Source organism: Mastacembelus armatus, chromosome 16 (assembly GCF_900324485.2).
Source record: "Mastacembelus armatus chromosome 16, fMasArm1.2, whole genome shotgun sequence".
NCBI lineage: Eukaryota > Metazoa > Chordata > Actinopteri > Synbranchiformes > Mastacembelidae > Mastacembelus > Mastacembelus armatus.
In genome coordinates, this window is record NC_046648.1 from 3988832 (window position 1) to 4004421 (window position 15590).

At 38.7% G+C, this 15590-nt stretch overlaps 1 protein-coding gene across 2 annotated transcripts in view; it reads left to right on the forward strand.

Moving 5' to 3' along the window:
- Window positions 1-15590, forward strand: part of adamts16 (ADAM metallopeptidase with thrombospondin type 1 motif, 16) — a 46710-nt gene that overhangs the window by 12661 nt on the left and 18459 nt on the right. For both annotated transcript variants that reach the window (XM_026293695.1, XM_026293696.1), the window contains 9 exons: window positions 1866-2065; window positions 4126-4209; window positions 5099-5258; window positions 6543-6648; window positions 7188-7325; window positions 9606-9759; window positions 11740-11835; window positions 14181-14329; window positions 15350-15522. In XM_026293695.1, the coding sequence (XP_026149480.1) occupies window positions 1866-2065; window positions 4126-4209; window positions 5099-5258; window positions 6543-6648; window positions 7188-7325; window positions 9606-9759; window positions 11740-11835; window positions 14181-14329; window positions 15350-15522 (1260 nt within the window). The remainder of the gene's footprint in view (window positions 1-1865; window positions 2066-4125; window positions 4210-5098; window positions 5259-6542; window positions 6649-7187; window positions 7326-9605; window positions 9760-11739; window positions 11836-14180; window positions 14330-15349; window positions 15523-15590) is intronic.

Genomic DNA, 15590 nt, shown 5'->3' on the forward strand with positions numbered 1-15590 from the left:
CCCCATGCAAATATCAGTATCAGGGAAATGTAAAATGTAATCTTTTTAAACCCCTTTCAATCCCTCAAATAAAACTGGCTAAAATTTGACACTTAAATATGAATGTTCCCATCAAGACATACTAATCACATTACATAATATATTAAGTTTCCAGATGTAGCTACAGTCATGATTTAAACTCAGATAATAAAAGTATTTTCATTGAACCTTGTCAGCAGTAAACCTCCCAGGATTTGGTTGATTGGTGTAACAGGATCACAGAAACATCACACTAACAGAATAAATTCCCATGTTCACATTATTGCCTTGAATGTCAATGTTATCATGTATTTACTGCTGCAAAATTTACACATGCTTACAGTAATAGTAGCAAGTAACAAATGATGATGATGATGTCATTTGGTAATACATTAAAGTAGGAGTAAATAACGAGTACCCAGTTGTGTTAAAGAGAGAAAACAAGAGTTGGATGTGTGATGAAGTATTTGGTAAATTTTCTTGGAAAATTGTTGTGAGTGTGGGAAGATTTCAGAGGATTGTATTTCATGTGATGATTAATGTTTCCTCTGAAGAATATTATCTTGGTTTATATAGACATTTTTGCTTTAGCTCATTAGTAACTTAACATGTCAAAGTTTAAGGACGATGTGTTCTGTTCAATTTACACCATTGCAAACGTTTGCACTGAAGTAATTAGCACAAGATCAGTTAACATTGCTGGTGTCACAGGGGTCATTTGAAAGGGAGCAGAGAGGAATTGAACTGATACCACCATTATCATGCAGAACCCCAGCTGTCTGTCCTCTGGGAATGATGTTTACATTCCCACAGAGTGACATCACTGAACACCTGTGCTGTGTTTTGGTCTAAAGGGCACTTTGATTGCTCACCTGCCTTCCACCTACATAAGCAAAATCTCTAGCCTTTATGCTCTATCACATACAGGTGAATGTTTTGATGACTTGAAAACATGGAAGTGAAGATAATAGAGGTGATAATACCAAAGCCACAGTGGTTTTGGGCTCTGTTTTTATACTTCATTTAATCACCTATTTGACCTCATATCATAATGTAGAAGTCAGATGTTTTTCCCAGAGGCGACTCAGTTGAATCACTTGTTCACTTCAACAAAGTGTTAAAAGTCTGGTATTCTGAATTTTGTTGAAAATTATGTCATTATTATTACAATATAGCTTCTTAAAGCTAAAAGCTTATCTTTGACAGGGTGTCGGAGACCATTCAAAATGATCTGTATTAGCAAAGATTGGAGATTGGATTAAAACACTGATAGATTCATTTGTGAATTGCTTTGCTTCTTATAATTAATCAAGAAATGTCCTTTTCCATAGTGTTATGTCTTTATAATAACTGCTACCTATGTCCTGGACATCATATCACATCACATAATGCAGTTTTACACTTACTTAATGGTAGCATAGTGCTCAGACTGCCAGAGTCAACAACTGAAAAAAAACCCAGGCTGCAGTTTATCCATGACATCAGGTCACAAAAATAAGAGTATATTTAATCCATCAGTATGGCTGTCAGCTGCTTGCCAAGCTTGCTGGTTTACAGTCAAAAACAAAGAGACTCATTTGGCAAGTGGCTACAGGTTGATTTCAAATCTTGTGCAACATGCAGTATGATCAACTGGAGGAACCAAGAATTGTATATTTATAATGGACATCATAACTGCTGTTAAATGGTTTTTATAAGGATCACTGTTTTTTCTTTCATCAATCTCTATACCCCCTGTTCACACAGACTCTGCAGCAGCAGTGTGTTGGTTAGCACATACGTTTGCATCAAAACTCTGAATTAGTTAATAAGGTTTGTCTCCCTTTATATCTTTTATCTATTTTCAGACATGCCCAAACCTCCAAAAGATGTTTTTATTCTGCCAGATGAGTACAAGTTCATCCCTAGGAACAAAAGGGCAGCGCTGATGAAAAGCCAAGCCAGTCAGAAGCTCAATGTGGAGACACTGGTGGTGGTGGACAGGAAGATGATGGACAGCCATGGTCACAAGAACATTACCACATATGTTCTTACTGTGCTTAATATGGTGAGAGAAGATGAATTCCATTTACAGAAGGCTTAGATGTAAAAGAAAATTGATTTTTAAAGATAGCATTAGATGTGTGATGTATTACTGTTTCTGAAAATCAGCTTATTATCTATGCTCACAATTCTTGGCTTTATCGATGGTTGCTTGGTTGAGGTGGGATTGATTTTTCAATACTTTGGTTTAGAATATAAATCCATCCATTCATCCATTAGCTATAAGAAGATCATGGGGGTCTGGGAACAATCCCATTAGGAAAGATTCAGGTTAAACCCTGAACAGGTCTCCAGGCTACCAAAGCTTGTGACACACAGAGACAGACGACACCAACCAACCTAAGCTGCATAATATTGGACTTTAGAAATAAAGAAAAAAAAAAGCAGCAAACTTTAGATCCTGAATTTGGGCAGCAAGTTTGAACTGAGGCCACAGAGGTAACCACTGCACTACTGTGCCACCCTATGTAGAATATGTTGTACCAAGTTTGTTAGAAAGGTGAGTCTCAGAATACATCAACATAAAAAGTTTTAACAGGCTGATTTATTAATATACTGTAGACTGTTGTTAGTTTATGTTCTGCCATCAAATTAAGTTTGGGCATGTTCCATGGTAACCCTTAACCTGACTCATGTAGCAGTCCAAAGTTTCCCAGAGTTTAGGACTTAGAGCCCTGACACTTCTGTCTTTCATTTTCACTTATCAGAAAAAGCACACTTCAAAACATGAAACTGATATTTGGGTGAGATCATCACCACGACACTGAAGGTGTCTCGTCATCCGTCTCAGCTGATCTGCAGGCAAATTCCCTCACGCTCTTTTTGCTACTTAATGACTGACTGACAAATCCAAAGATAATCCATCTATTTTGAAAACACGGTTCACTGTTATAGGAACCAAGTTAGAGCAGTTAGAGCCTGCCTGGGAAGATTCCCCTAAATACACTATGGAGAACCCCCCCCCCCCCCCACCTGCCAGCTTTCATGGGTCTTAAAAAGGCTATTAAATATTTGTTGAAAATTAAATTTGATATACCTTTTTCAGCATTTGTGGAGAAAAACATCAAAAACATTTTACAATTATTGAAACAAGACTGTTCAGTATGTACCACAAAACACTGAAGCTCTGTGGGAAATGTGATTGCTGCTTTTATGAGGTGGTGAAATATTAATATAGTGATGCGCTGCTGAAGTTTGAAAGTCTGAAAAAGTGGTTTTCCAGGATATCTCTTTGACCGCAGAATTTTGCTCGAATAACAAATCATAGCCGTGTGTCTTCCCATGAGTCAGTGAACAGGAAGACCAAACATCTGAACATAAGGAATGAATGAGCGTGTTACTGAAAAACAAATGGATTACTGAGTGGCACCTGAGATATTCACAGGGCCCAAGGAAACACAAGAGTGAACAAAAGGAAAAGATCATGAGTCCACTTTCAAAGTTCAAACTGTTGTGATTGATGATAAGGTATCTGTGTAAGTACAAGAAGGTGAATTGGAAACAGCAGTTGCACGTATCATAAATCAGTGATACCATTCTGATATTATGCACTGTGTGATCTCATTCGTCTGATACAGCCTTCCACTTTAAGTCTATTCATGTATTCATAATATAGGTCAAAGTTATAACTGTAACCTAACTCAGTAAAAGGCGAAGCAAGACATTTTTTGATATTTGTTTTATATTTAACAAGCAAATGGGACATAGAATGGACAACATACAGGCAAAATTTAAGAGACCAGTAAACAGCCTCTCACAGTAATCCAGCCTGCTCTAACGTAAAGTTGTTGATCCTTGTGATATTCTTGAGATAGTAGAAGGCTAATTTTAATTTCAATTTTACAAGATTGCTAAAATTTGTATCTGAATCCAGGATCATTTCAATCAGTAGGAAGATTTACTCGTCTTTAACTTTTCTTACAGTCAAATCTGAGAGGTATTTAAGCAGAAATTAAATTTGCAGTTGTTACAGTACTTTGGTATAGTCATTGCTGATAAAGGAAAACATTTTGGTAAATAATACTTTTAATAATATGTATTTATGTTGATTTGTATGCCTTCTAGGTCTCCAGTCTGTTCAAAGATGGCACAATAGGGGGAAACATCAACATAGTGATAGTGGGCCTTGTGCTTCTGGATGAAGACCAGGTGAGCTGCTCAAAGCACGTCAGTAGTGTCTGATGATGTTGTTATATGTCCAAAAATTGTAGACACTGTGATTAATGACAAGGCATAGTTGATAGTTGAAGGATTTTCCCACATAAGAGATTTTAAGTCTATAAAAGTAAAGAGACCCCAGGAAGCACCTTGATCCCATGTTTGCAGTGACATTATGGAACTACAGACAGATAATTTGTTTTCTTATTTGTTTATATGCCTAAAGGTCCACAGTTCTTAGGTTTCTTAGAGATATTCCTAATGCCAAGAACTTTTGCAATGGTTAATTATAGAGTATACATTTCTTTGGATGGTTGCCAGATTCAAGAGGGAAATTCTTGTGGGGTGAGGGAGGGAGCATGATTCAAGGAGAGAGAGGGGAGGGGGGACAAAGAAACAGGTGGGACACTGTCAGAGAAAGATTCAGGCAGTTAGAGGACAGCAGGTTCTGGTTTCCATCCACCTGTGATGTCAGTAGGTTTCAGTTTTCCTTCAGAGACAGTTATCAGTGATAGGAATGCCAAAAACGGCAAAAATGTCCTAGAAGTTTTGTCTTTCTAGGCTCAACACTTACTTTATCAGTCAGTGTCTCTTCTCATATAAGCATCTTTCCTTTAACCTACATATTTCTAAATAGCTTCTTAGTTGATTGTAAAGACCAGGTAATGATCTGGTAATCAAAAAAATAAATAAATAAATGTAACAATTACCTTTTCATTATGAGGTTGTTATATTGACATTTGTCTAAGTAAGCGGAAGGTGAAAGGCCTTATTCTTCAATGTAAATGATATTTTCCTGATTTAAATCCATAAGAATTATAGCTGAGAATCAAGTCTCTCTTTTTGCCCACTTTTATCTTATTATTTTTTTATCTCACAGGATGGTTTGGTGATCAACCACCATGCAGACCACACACTGAACAGCTTCTGCCACTGGCAGTCCACTCTGAGAGGCACGGAGGGCCGACACCATGACCATGCCATTCTTCTCACAGGCCTTGATATTTGCTCTTGGAAGAATGAACCGTGTGACACTCTCGGTACGTCTTTATTACCCAGTTAATTGATGTAGTGCTCAGAAAACCCAGAGGGGTATATTCTACAGTAACAGGATGCATAGACTGTTGTAGATGTTCAACAATGTTAAGTCACATGAATGCTATCTGTGCTTGGTTGTCTGTGTCACAATCTGGCCCAGGATTAAATCTGCCAATCCAGATGTTGAAAAGATTTGTTTTCAAGCCCATAATGTCACACTGTTTGCAGTAATATAGAAAATTATGAATTCTAGGGGATGATTATATTCTGTGGAAAGATCCACAGAATATAATAGACATTATTGCAAAAACATAATAATATCAGGTCAAAGTTCCAAAAATTTAAAATGCTTATTATGTTTTCACTTAAATCACAGATCATTTAGAAGAGTTTTTTAGTGTTTTTTAGCTCTTATCTGTCCAGTCCAGACTCAGCTACTTTTAACACACAAACCCAGTCACTGTGAGTGTAAATCACCTAACAAACTACCAACAGCTTGTTTGTGGTAATGACCATGGCAACACATAATTGTCTTCCACACTATGAGAAAAAACGTTTTGTGTCCCAGAGAAGCACAGCATGACACACACTCAAACAAATACAAAGAGACACACACTACCTTCAAACCCCAGATTAACGTTTTGACTTCAAAGTGGCCTGACTTAAGGGTAGCCTTAGCCCTAATCATTGCTGAGAAAGCCTAGTTCAAAGGTTTGTGTGTGTTTGTATTTGTGTAGTCACTGACTTATTCCCAAAGGTTCAAGGCAGAATGACCAGTTTATTTGTATTGTTGTAACTGCTCTATCCCCCACTGTTTTCCTCCTTATTTCAAAATGAGCATAAATAAAAATGAGCAACCTCTTTCCTGCCACAAAAAAGAAACAGCAGTTCTCATAGTCAGTCTATCTGTGTATGTCTGATATCATTATTCACATTCATAATACCATTCAGAGTCAAACACATTAAGGGAGGGCCCCACTGATATTATGCTTTTTGATATAGATCCAAGAAGTGTGAGAGTGTCAATATATGGAGAGACAGAAGGAGAATGGGCCAAGAGAGGCATAACGGGAGTTTAACATAAAAGAAGCGATATGAGAAAGAGGTCAAGACCAGAAAAGAATGTAAAGCGAAAGGTAGCAGAGGGGATGGGAGTGTTCCCACAGAGCTCCATATTTAAAGACATGCAGGGGTTTTAATGTTTTTAGTTTAATGTTTAATGCTTGATGTCTAATTGATCTGTGATGTAAAATTAGTAAAAATCCTGTGTATGACTGGTTTTACAGGTTTTGCTCCAATTAGTGGGATGTGCAGCAAATACCGGAGCTGTACCGTTAATGAAGACACTGGTTTGGGTCTGGCATTCACCATCGCCCATGAATCGGGACACAAGTATGTGTCTCACTCCACGTGTCTTGATATTATGCACTGTGCTAATATGCTCCGACACTTTCAAATTAAGCAGGATGTGATGTGTCCAAAATTTGTCACAATAAAAGATCCAGTAGTAGACCCACACCATAGAAAGATTACAAACTGGGAAATGCAACCCCACACTCTGGACTTCGATATAACCTTGGATATTGATCGTGTTGCTATCAGTTTGGAATTTGTATATCCTGTGTTGACAGTCATCCATCTAAATCCTCCCCTGGGCACTGTGGGCAAGATTTTAGTACAGTGTACCGTTACCTGTAAACATTATTATAACTGTACACAACAGAATGTTGTCAATTTTAAACTCAAACTGCTCATGTATATTAAAAATGCAGGAAAAAAATGGACTAAATACTAGTGCAGGTGTAGCACTTGAGGAAACATCCAGAGGAAGATTTAGAAGATTGACCTCAGATATAATATATAAATTCCTTCTGACAGCATACCAGTGTCACTATAACTTGTATTTAGTGCATCTTTTATAATTTCTCCAGTTTTGGAATGGTCCATGATGGTGAGGGGAATGTTTGTAAGAAGTCAGAAGGCAACATCATGTCTCCCACATTAGCTGGTCATAATGGTATCTTCTCCTGGTCTGCCTGCAGTCGCCAGTACCTCAGCCGCTTCCTCAAGTAAGCAGTCATAAGTCTTATTACTACTACAGTATGCTTTTGTTGTAGTGAACAATGCAAAATTAAATATAATTGCTCTAAGAAGTACTTATTATTAACAATGACATTTATGGATAATACTGATTGAAGATTCTTATTGAGTTTTCAGAAGAGAACTTAAGAGCTACATCAAATCCATATGCAATATTAATGAGCAATGAATAAATCCTCAGCAGACATAAAAGGTTGTATTAGTTTATAAAAGCTAATTATTAAACCAAGAATACGTTTGGCAATAGACACTTTTAACATGCATTGTGTTGATATTATTCAACATGTGTTACTGATAGATGAACATGTGTTATAGAAAAAACATGTCAGCAGCAAATATATCACTTACAAAGGCTGCTCTGATCCAAAGAGTGCCAAGTAAAAAGCTCCACTTATGTTTTAACTATAACCGGGCTTGCTTTGTTTTGAAAAAGAAAAGGCAAAAAGGTCTACAGTATGTATGTGTGAGATGCTGAAATATACTTTACTTTTCAGCTGACATTGCAACTAATCTAAGTGATATGTGATGGTGCTATTCTCCTGTAAGTGTGGCTTTACATAACCTGTCTGAGTAGGCTACATACAAGAAAATATGTTTGAGGGAGAAAGTTGCGTGTGTGTTTGTGCAGTAAATCAGTTTTCATGCATACAGCCTGTTCACCCAAGCAAGAAAACAAGCATCACGGGCTCAGCGTCCATAGGTCTGGCTATGTTGCTGTGTGTCTGTGCATGTTTGTGTATGCGTGTGTGTACTTGAAACCAGATAGCCCAGAGCAAATGCCCTTCACTAAATTTACCAGTGTGTTAGCTGAACTGTGCTCTATGCTCTCAGAGTGGTGGAGACAGACAGTGTATTTCCTTGCTAGGTTATTAGAGCTGGGGTGACCTCACCCTTGTTAGGCCTGTCAGCCTTATATTAAACTCCCGTCACCTCTTAAGCCATGTGGAGCTGATCTCTATACCAGTGAATCAATCAAAGTTCGTCTTCCTGTATTACCACTGAACGATATCAACGCTGAAATACTGTATGTTTTCCTAATTGCAATCAACAGAATGTTATGGAATTTAAATGTTTTTTGGCAAAATGCTTCTCACTGAGTGAAATGTGACTCCAAAAGAGAAGTGTTATGCCAACCAACAGAGTTTACATTACATTTGCTCTAAATCTGCCTCTCCTCAGCCACCTGTGACAGAGAGGGCCAGCACTGCATGTATAGTCAGATGCTTTATGTGAGCCCTTTGCCATGCCTGAGCTGGATGGGCAACAATAATGCAGGGGAAGGAAAGCCCTCCTAAATGCCACTTGGAGTTTTAGTTTGTAGAGTATGAGCAGTGGCAAAAGCACTAGTTACATTGGGTTTGTACCTTTATGTGTGCATGCTTGACCACGGGCCTTGCCTGTGTGCCTGCTGGTGTGTGTACATTGTAAATTTTAATGTATTTTACAGAAACATCATTATGGGAATAACGTAAAATATCAGAATATCGCACTTGCATAACAGCCATTGTTCTCTTTAGACACTTAGGGCCCATAAAGCAATGGAAGATCTCAGACACACAGACACACATACACTCTGCTAAAGCAATCAGGACCACTCACTAGCACACTGAACCATTCCAACATATTTTGCCTTTTCATGCTCTTTCCACCACATTTTTGTATTCTATTCCCCTGACAGGCGTGTTTAAGCTGTAAAACATCTCTGTATACTAACCAGTGATATCGGTTAACACTGGAAACCCCCTGCTGGTGTTACGATATGAGCAATATGGGCAAGGATTTTCTGTCATAATTGAGTGTCTGATACATTAAAACCATTTCTCTCAGGGCTTGAGTTTGGTAACATGTTATGTCTCCATAGCAACACTTTACTGTAATCTTTGAAGTACAAAACAATTGAATATCATGGCCTGATGCACTCACATGATGAACTTTTGTGTGCACCAGAGGTAAGTATTCACAAAGCTTTGCCCTCAGTCACACATCTGGTTCACTGTTTATGTCTGCATTGATGTAAATCTCCAAAGTTGTTGATTATCAATCAATTCTTTAATTTCTCTTTTGTCCCTCTGTACTTTTCTTTCTTCCCCTCCCTGCCCCTGACACATTCAACTTCGGTCCCTTCTCCCTGATGCTGCCTTCGTTCCTACTATGCATCTCTTTTGGCACTTTTAATCACTCCTTCATTCTTCTTCATCTTGTGTCTTTCTCCTGACTTGTATTTCCTCTTTTGTTTTCCTGCCCTCCAGTTCTGCCCAGGCTCTGTGCCTTTCAGATGAACCCAGAGCAGTCGAGGAATATCGGTATCCTGAGAAGCTTCCTGGCGAGCTGTACGATTCAGACACACAGTGCAAATGGCAGTTTGGGGAGAAGGCCAAACTCTGCACCCTCGATTTTAAGAAGGTTTCAATTATGTTGACTCATTCATGCCACTCCATACAAATTTAAAAATCCCATGACATGATTCTCTCAGTGTCTTCCTCAGCACACCCCTGAAAATTCTTACTTAGTTCAAAGTATAATTGGATACCAGTTGTTTCCCAGGAAAAACCCAAGAAATCAAGAGTGGGATGGGGGAAAAAAGGTAGAAGAAAGAAGGAAGAATAAAGAAACTGATTTTGGTTGTATGCCTTCATGTACACACACACTCTCTCTTTCTCCCTCTCTCTCTCCTTCTTACACACACATACAAATACACAAAGCAAACAGTGAGGGTTATACTGTAATGCTGTGCATGAAATACTCACTGGGATGGATGACTAAATATACACTGGCGAGTTTCCAATGGGAATCTCTCCTTGTTGCTCTCCCATTGTCTCATTACTGCTGATGTGGCGGGTTGAGATACCCTGCCTGACCCCTGATAGGATTTAGATTACTTTGTGTTTTTAATGACACAGAGGTGTTTTAAATAACTGCTGTTCTTGCTCTTCTTGGTCCTGTGTCCAAATATGTGTATATGCGTATTACTTTATTACAATATGTTGCTTGCATAGAGGATATTCCCAAAGACACTTCCGTTTAATCAGTTTACAATCAAAACAAGTTGGGGTACTGAGGTGAGTGTGGTGGCGATCAACAGCTCACGATTCCCCCGTGTGAGTGTGGGTGAACATGGATCTTTATTGTTATCAGTAACCTTAGCAATTAGCTGTGATATGAGCATATTATCCTCTTAGACTACTCATCTAATGTAAACATCTAAACATCCATGGTTTATTTTCACGACAAACTATATTGGTCCCATATGATCTTGGTCTTATACTGTCTCTGCTCATGCACCTGGTAGCAGCAAAGTGCGCAGGATCTAAACGTCCCCAAGCAACCCTCATGCTCACTGTTTTTGCAGTCACTTGTCGTGCAGTCCATCATGTAATGAACTCGTATTTCATGAAACGTTTTGGCAGGCATTGTCAAGATAAGACACCTCTAGAGGAGTCAAATGATACTCTCCATGGTGTGTGTGATAGATAGGACCAGGTTACACTAGCAAAAAGCAGAATAATATGTATGGGTGCTTTTCTCTTTTTTTGTCATTAACTCTCTGTCTTTGTCAACTTTGTCCATCAGTTGTTCACTCCCTAACAGTTTTACTGTTGCAAAAGGCCTGAGCAAGCAAAACAGCTGGACAAATAGGCCTTGGGAAGAATTCCATGGTGGCTATTGGCAGCAAATAGCTGAGGCTGAGGTGCCTGTCAGCATCTGCTCTGAGTTGTCAAAATCTGATATAGTCATTCAGAAAGTAATAGAGTGGACATGTTAAAAAGTAGCAGGCAATGTTTCTCAGGCAATGTGAGCAGGGAAATGACCCAGTGCTCCCTCTTTCTTTCTGACCACTGCTGAGAAACACAGCAGCTATAACATCATGTAGTTTGGTAGGGCAGTTGTGTCCTGTTAATGTATGGCATTGCAGAGGATAAGCTCTTTAATGGACTGCAAGCTTAGCAAAGAAAATGCATAAAAATAGATTGTATTTTTTTTATTTAATTGTTTCATCATTTACAACATAATTGTGAAGGTTTTATTACAACTGATGAATTGCATTTCTAGTGGAACAATACTTTGCATCAGTTCATCTACTTTTCATCCTTTGTTGTCTAAAATGTTGTTATCCTAGCTACTGAAGCATGAATAGTTTGGAGATACACACAGGTTGCTGCTCAGATAGATTGCCAGAAGATCATTATTCAGATAGTTTCCATCAACATGCTTCAATAGCTCTCAAGAGGAAAAATAATCCCATTGTTAGCTTTCTTTACACTGTTGTGAGAAGGATACTGGTCATTCCACAACTATAATCCTGAACAAAAATAACTTTTATATATATACATATATATATCATATACATAACTTATCTACTGCCTATCTCTCCTGCTGTTCCAGGATATCTGCAAGGCTCTGTGGTGCCACCGTGTTGGAAGAAAGTGCGAGACCAAATTCATGCCAGCTGCTGAAGGCTCTGCCTGTGGGCCTGATATGGTAATTTAGCATGTGTTTTCATGTGTGTTAACTTTTTTCTGCAGGATGTTATTAATCATGTTTTTGTCTATTCAGGGGTTAGAGTTACCCTTTAGTCATACATTCACAATCACACGGTAACCTTTGTTCCATTTTAGCCAAAAGACCTAAAATATTCTTGCATGCCCTACGCCTTTGAGAAAAACACCTTGTTTTGCCAAATGAGGACAGTATGTGTGTGGGGGTTTTTTGGTTTGTTTGTTTTATTTGACTGTCACCATTAAGTTGCTCAATCTCACTAAATAAATTCACTAATGAAAAGCAACAAGCAAGAGCCTCTGACAAACATTTCTTTGCAGTTTTGGCGAAATGTCACTTCATCCAAAAGAATAATAAGTCAAAAGAGAACATTAAAAGTCACAGTTTGCAAATGTCTCACTCAATATTAATGTCAGTGCAATAAGTGAATTCAATTTTCAGTGGGGATTTTCCCTATAAGGCATCAAAGTTTTTTTTTTCACAGTGATGTGCTTAGTCCTCTGTGGCATTTAGTGGAACAGGGGGTAGAGCTTATAAGATGCCTCACCCACAGATGCTACATACAATGAATTCCTACTTTAGGGATTTAGTCTCATTGAGTAAATGACATGATCAGAAAGCAGCAGTGACACTATTTTAAAAGGTGAACAGGTTAAGTTGTCAGTAAAATGACTTATCATTATATCTTTTGATAAAGGTACCACACTTTCCCTTGATTTTACCTCAGGGAGCAGCTGCAGTTACATTGTTGTTGACATGGCTAAAATATGTAATTGGGGTTGGGGCCAAAAAGCAGTCTTTGCACATTATTTATTCTTTGTTTCTTTCTTTACTTCCCTTTTTACTCCCCCAAGGCTCTTCCTCTCCTACACTCTTTCCCTTGACAGCCCCTCATTGACATTTGCTTCTCAATATATTGAATCTGATGGTTTAATCTCACCCTCTCCCTCCATGGGGCAATTAACTGCACACAAACAATGACAGGCTCACTTAGGAATCTATGGCACTCAGCCGCAGGGGGGAAACTGAGGGGAAATCAGCTGTTCTAATTTGTAGTCAAGGACCAAGGATTAGTTTGACTCGAGTGTGTGTGTGTGTGCTAGTGTGTGTGTCTGTGGGGTGTATGAAGGCATGAATACACACTAAGAGCAAGAAACTGTTTACTGTTTTTAAAAAAGCTGAATATACATGTATGCCCTACTTGTGTGTTTGTGTGGTGTTTGCACAGGAAAATGTTTGTGATATGATGTTGCTTTAAGTGAGTTTAAATTCTTCAGTCTTCTCCCATTAGGATATCCTGAGTGAACTGCAGCTTATTTTGGACCATGCGTTTGGTTCGTTGTTTCATGACTCAACCCTGGCCATGTGTATTCTGCAGACGATCTGTAGTCACGTTCTGTACCATATAGTTGCTGCCCTGCTTGGCTGCCTCGCACATTTGGCAGTGTTCATGCGTGGAAAGCTGCTTGGTCAGGGTGGCCACCTGCATATTCCCCACGCCACCAGCAGAAATCGTCAGTCACCAGATTGTGAGAGAAACTAGCCATGTCAAATTGACAGGACATGGGAAGAATGTTGAAGTAAATTTCTGCCTGACCAGTTATGCCTTACAAAAATCAGCTGAAACCCAGACATAAATAGTAATAAACAAGTCACAAAAAGGCAGTTACCCCACCCTTGTAGCTTTGGAAGGAAGTTACATTATCTCAGGCTTTTGGCAGATTTCTATTCTTTTGTTTCCGACTCAAATTGCTTAAAATTATGTTTTTGAGCACTATACTAAATTATGTATTGTTGGAAACAGCATAATAACCTGTTTCATGTTTTATACTGCAGTTATGTATATTTTTCTTTTTACTGTTTTTAAAAAGTTTTTTAAAAAAACAACTGTTAAATACAGCATAGGGCAACATGAAATGCAAATATGACAACTGTTTTTTATTATTTCACATAGAATTTCTTTGTCAGGTATGAGGCAGTTTTTCCACAATTCAGTTGTATTTGGCTTAATTCTGTTAATTCTAGCTGATGACAGCTGAAAAGAGAAACTGCCCAAAAAGCAGCACAACTGAAGTTTCACTGACAGATTGTGAGTATATAACCAGAACTAGGCTGCAACCAATTTAATGGCATCTGAATCTGAAAGATATAGCTGTACACACCTCTAATTATGATTTGTCCAACAATTATTAGAATCTATCATCTACCCTAAGATAAAGGCTAGGGTCCAATGGAAAGTATGATTTTTATATTTTTCTGACACTTTTTCCTATGCTCGTCTTAGCATCTTCCTCCCGTTCACGAATCTGTCTCCTCTTTCTCTACAGTGGTGTCGTAGGGGCCAGTGTGTGAAACAGGGTGATGAGGGCCCGAGGCCTCTGCATGGTCATTGGTCTGAATGGTCATCCTGGTCTGCCTGCTCACGGAGCTGTGAGAGTGGTGTCACCTATCGAGACAGGCAGTGCAACAACCCCAGGTAAACAAATACATAATAACAGGTCCTAACAAAAAGGTATAGCAGTGAATGTAGCAAGAATGGCACAAAAATGTAAATACTGCCAACTAAGTAAAAATTGGGAAATATTTTGCTTTTTTTATTTTGCAAAGAATAAGATTAGATCAGAGTCACTTCATGTCTGTGTGTTAAGTATAAAAGCAAGCTAGTATGCAAATTTACTTAGATGCTTTTACATACACAACTGTGCACATAGAGGTTTGATCAAGAGATCAAGTCTATTAGTTAGACAATGTGGTCTATAGTTGTTTTTGATGACTTGATTCAAAGGAAAGAGTAGATTAAGGTGCTAAAATGGTGAAGATACCTCACATGGGTCTCTCGTCCTCACTTACCTGCTCACTTAGACCCTTACTCATCAGTCATTCAGGATTTTTTGCACGGCCAGTCAGCCAGGGGGCCCTATCCCAAATGTGGGGGCCTCTTTTATCATGACATCCACGATCCTGACAAGCAGTGGGCTAAATTAGAAAGAGGGTGATAAAGAGGGAGACGTAGAGATGGGGAGGGAGTAAAGGAGGAAGTATGGTGGTGGAGGGAAAGGAAAACAAAGACAGGAGGCAAGAGGAGTGAGGAAACATTAAGGGGATCTAGGAGAGATGACTGTAGAGATTTAATAAGCATAAGATGAAATGTAGAGCTATAAAGTGATAGAATCTCAGAGTGAATGAGAGGAAGACAAGTGACAATGTGATTGGAGGTTCACAAAAGGTATAATTGTCCCATGGGAGGGGTTTTAAAGAGCACAGCCTGAGGATATACACCTGTGATTGGAGAAGCATTCACAAAATTACACACAGACAAAGCTACATATAGAGGGAGGGATATTGACATATTATTCATGCCAAAATACAGCGTTACAATGAAATTCAGCATTGGTTGTAGTTAACACAGTGTGATTTGCCCACAAATCAGTACATGAGAAAAGAGAACACAAACAATAACAAATGGAAAGCTCAACTTTATACCTATTCCTCTCAGACCTGCATATGGAGGGAAGTTCTGTGAGGGCTCCTCAAGGTCATACAAACTTTGCAACACTGAGGATTGTCCCCCCAACGCCACTGACTACAGAGCACAGCAGTGTGCTGAATTCAACAGCAAACAGTTCAGGGGATGGTACTACACCTGGAGACCATACACTAGAGTGGATGGTGAGATAATTCTCCCACATGTGTATTTGTGTAGTAGTAAAAGTGATGAAATTAGTGAAACTGATTTT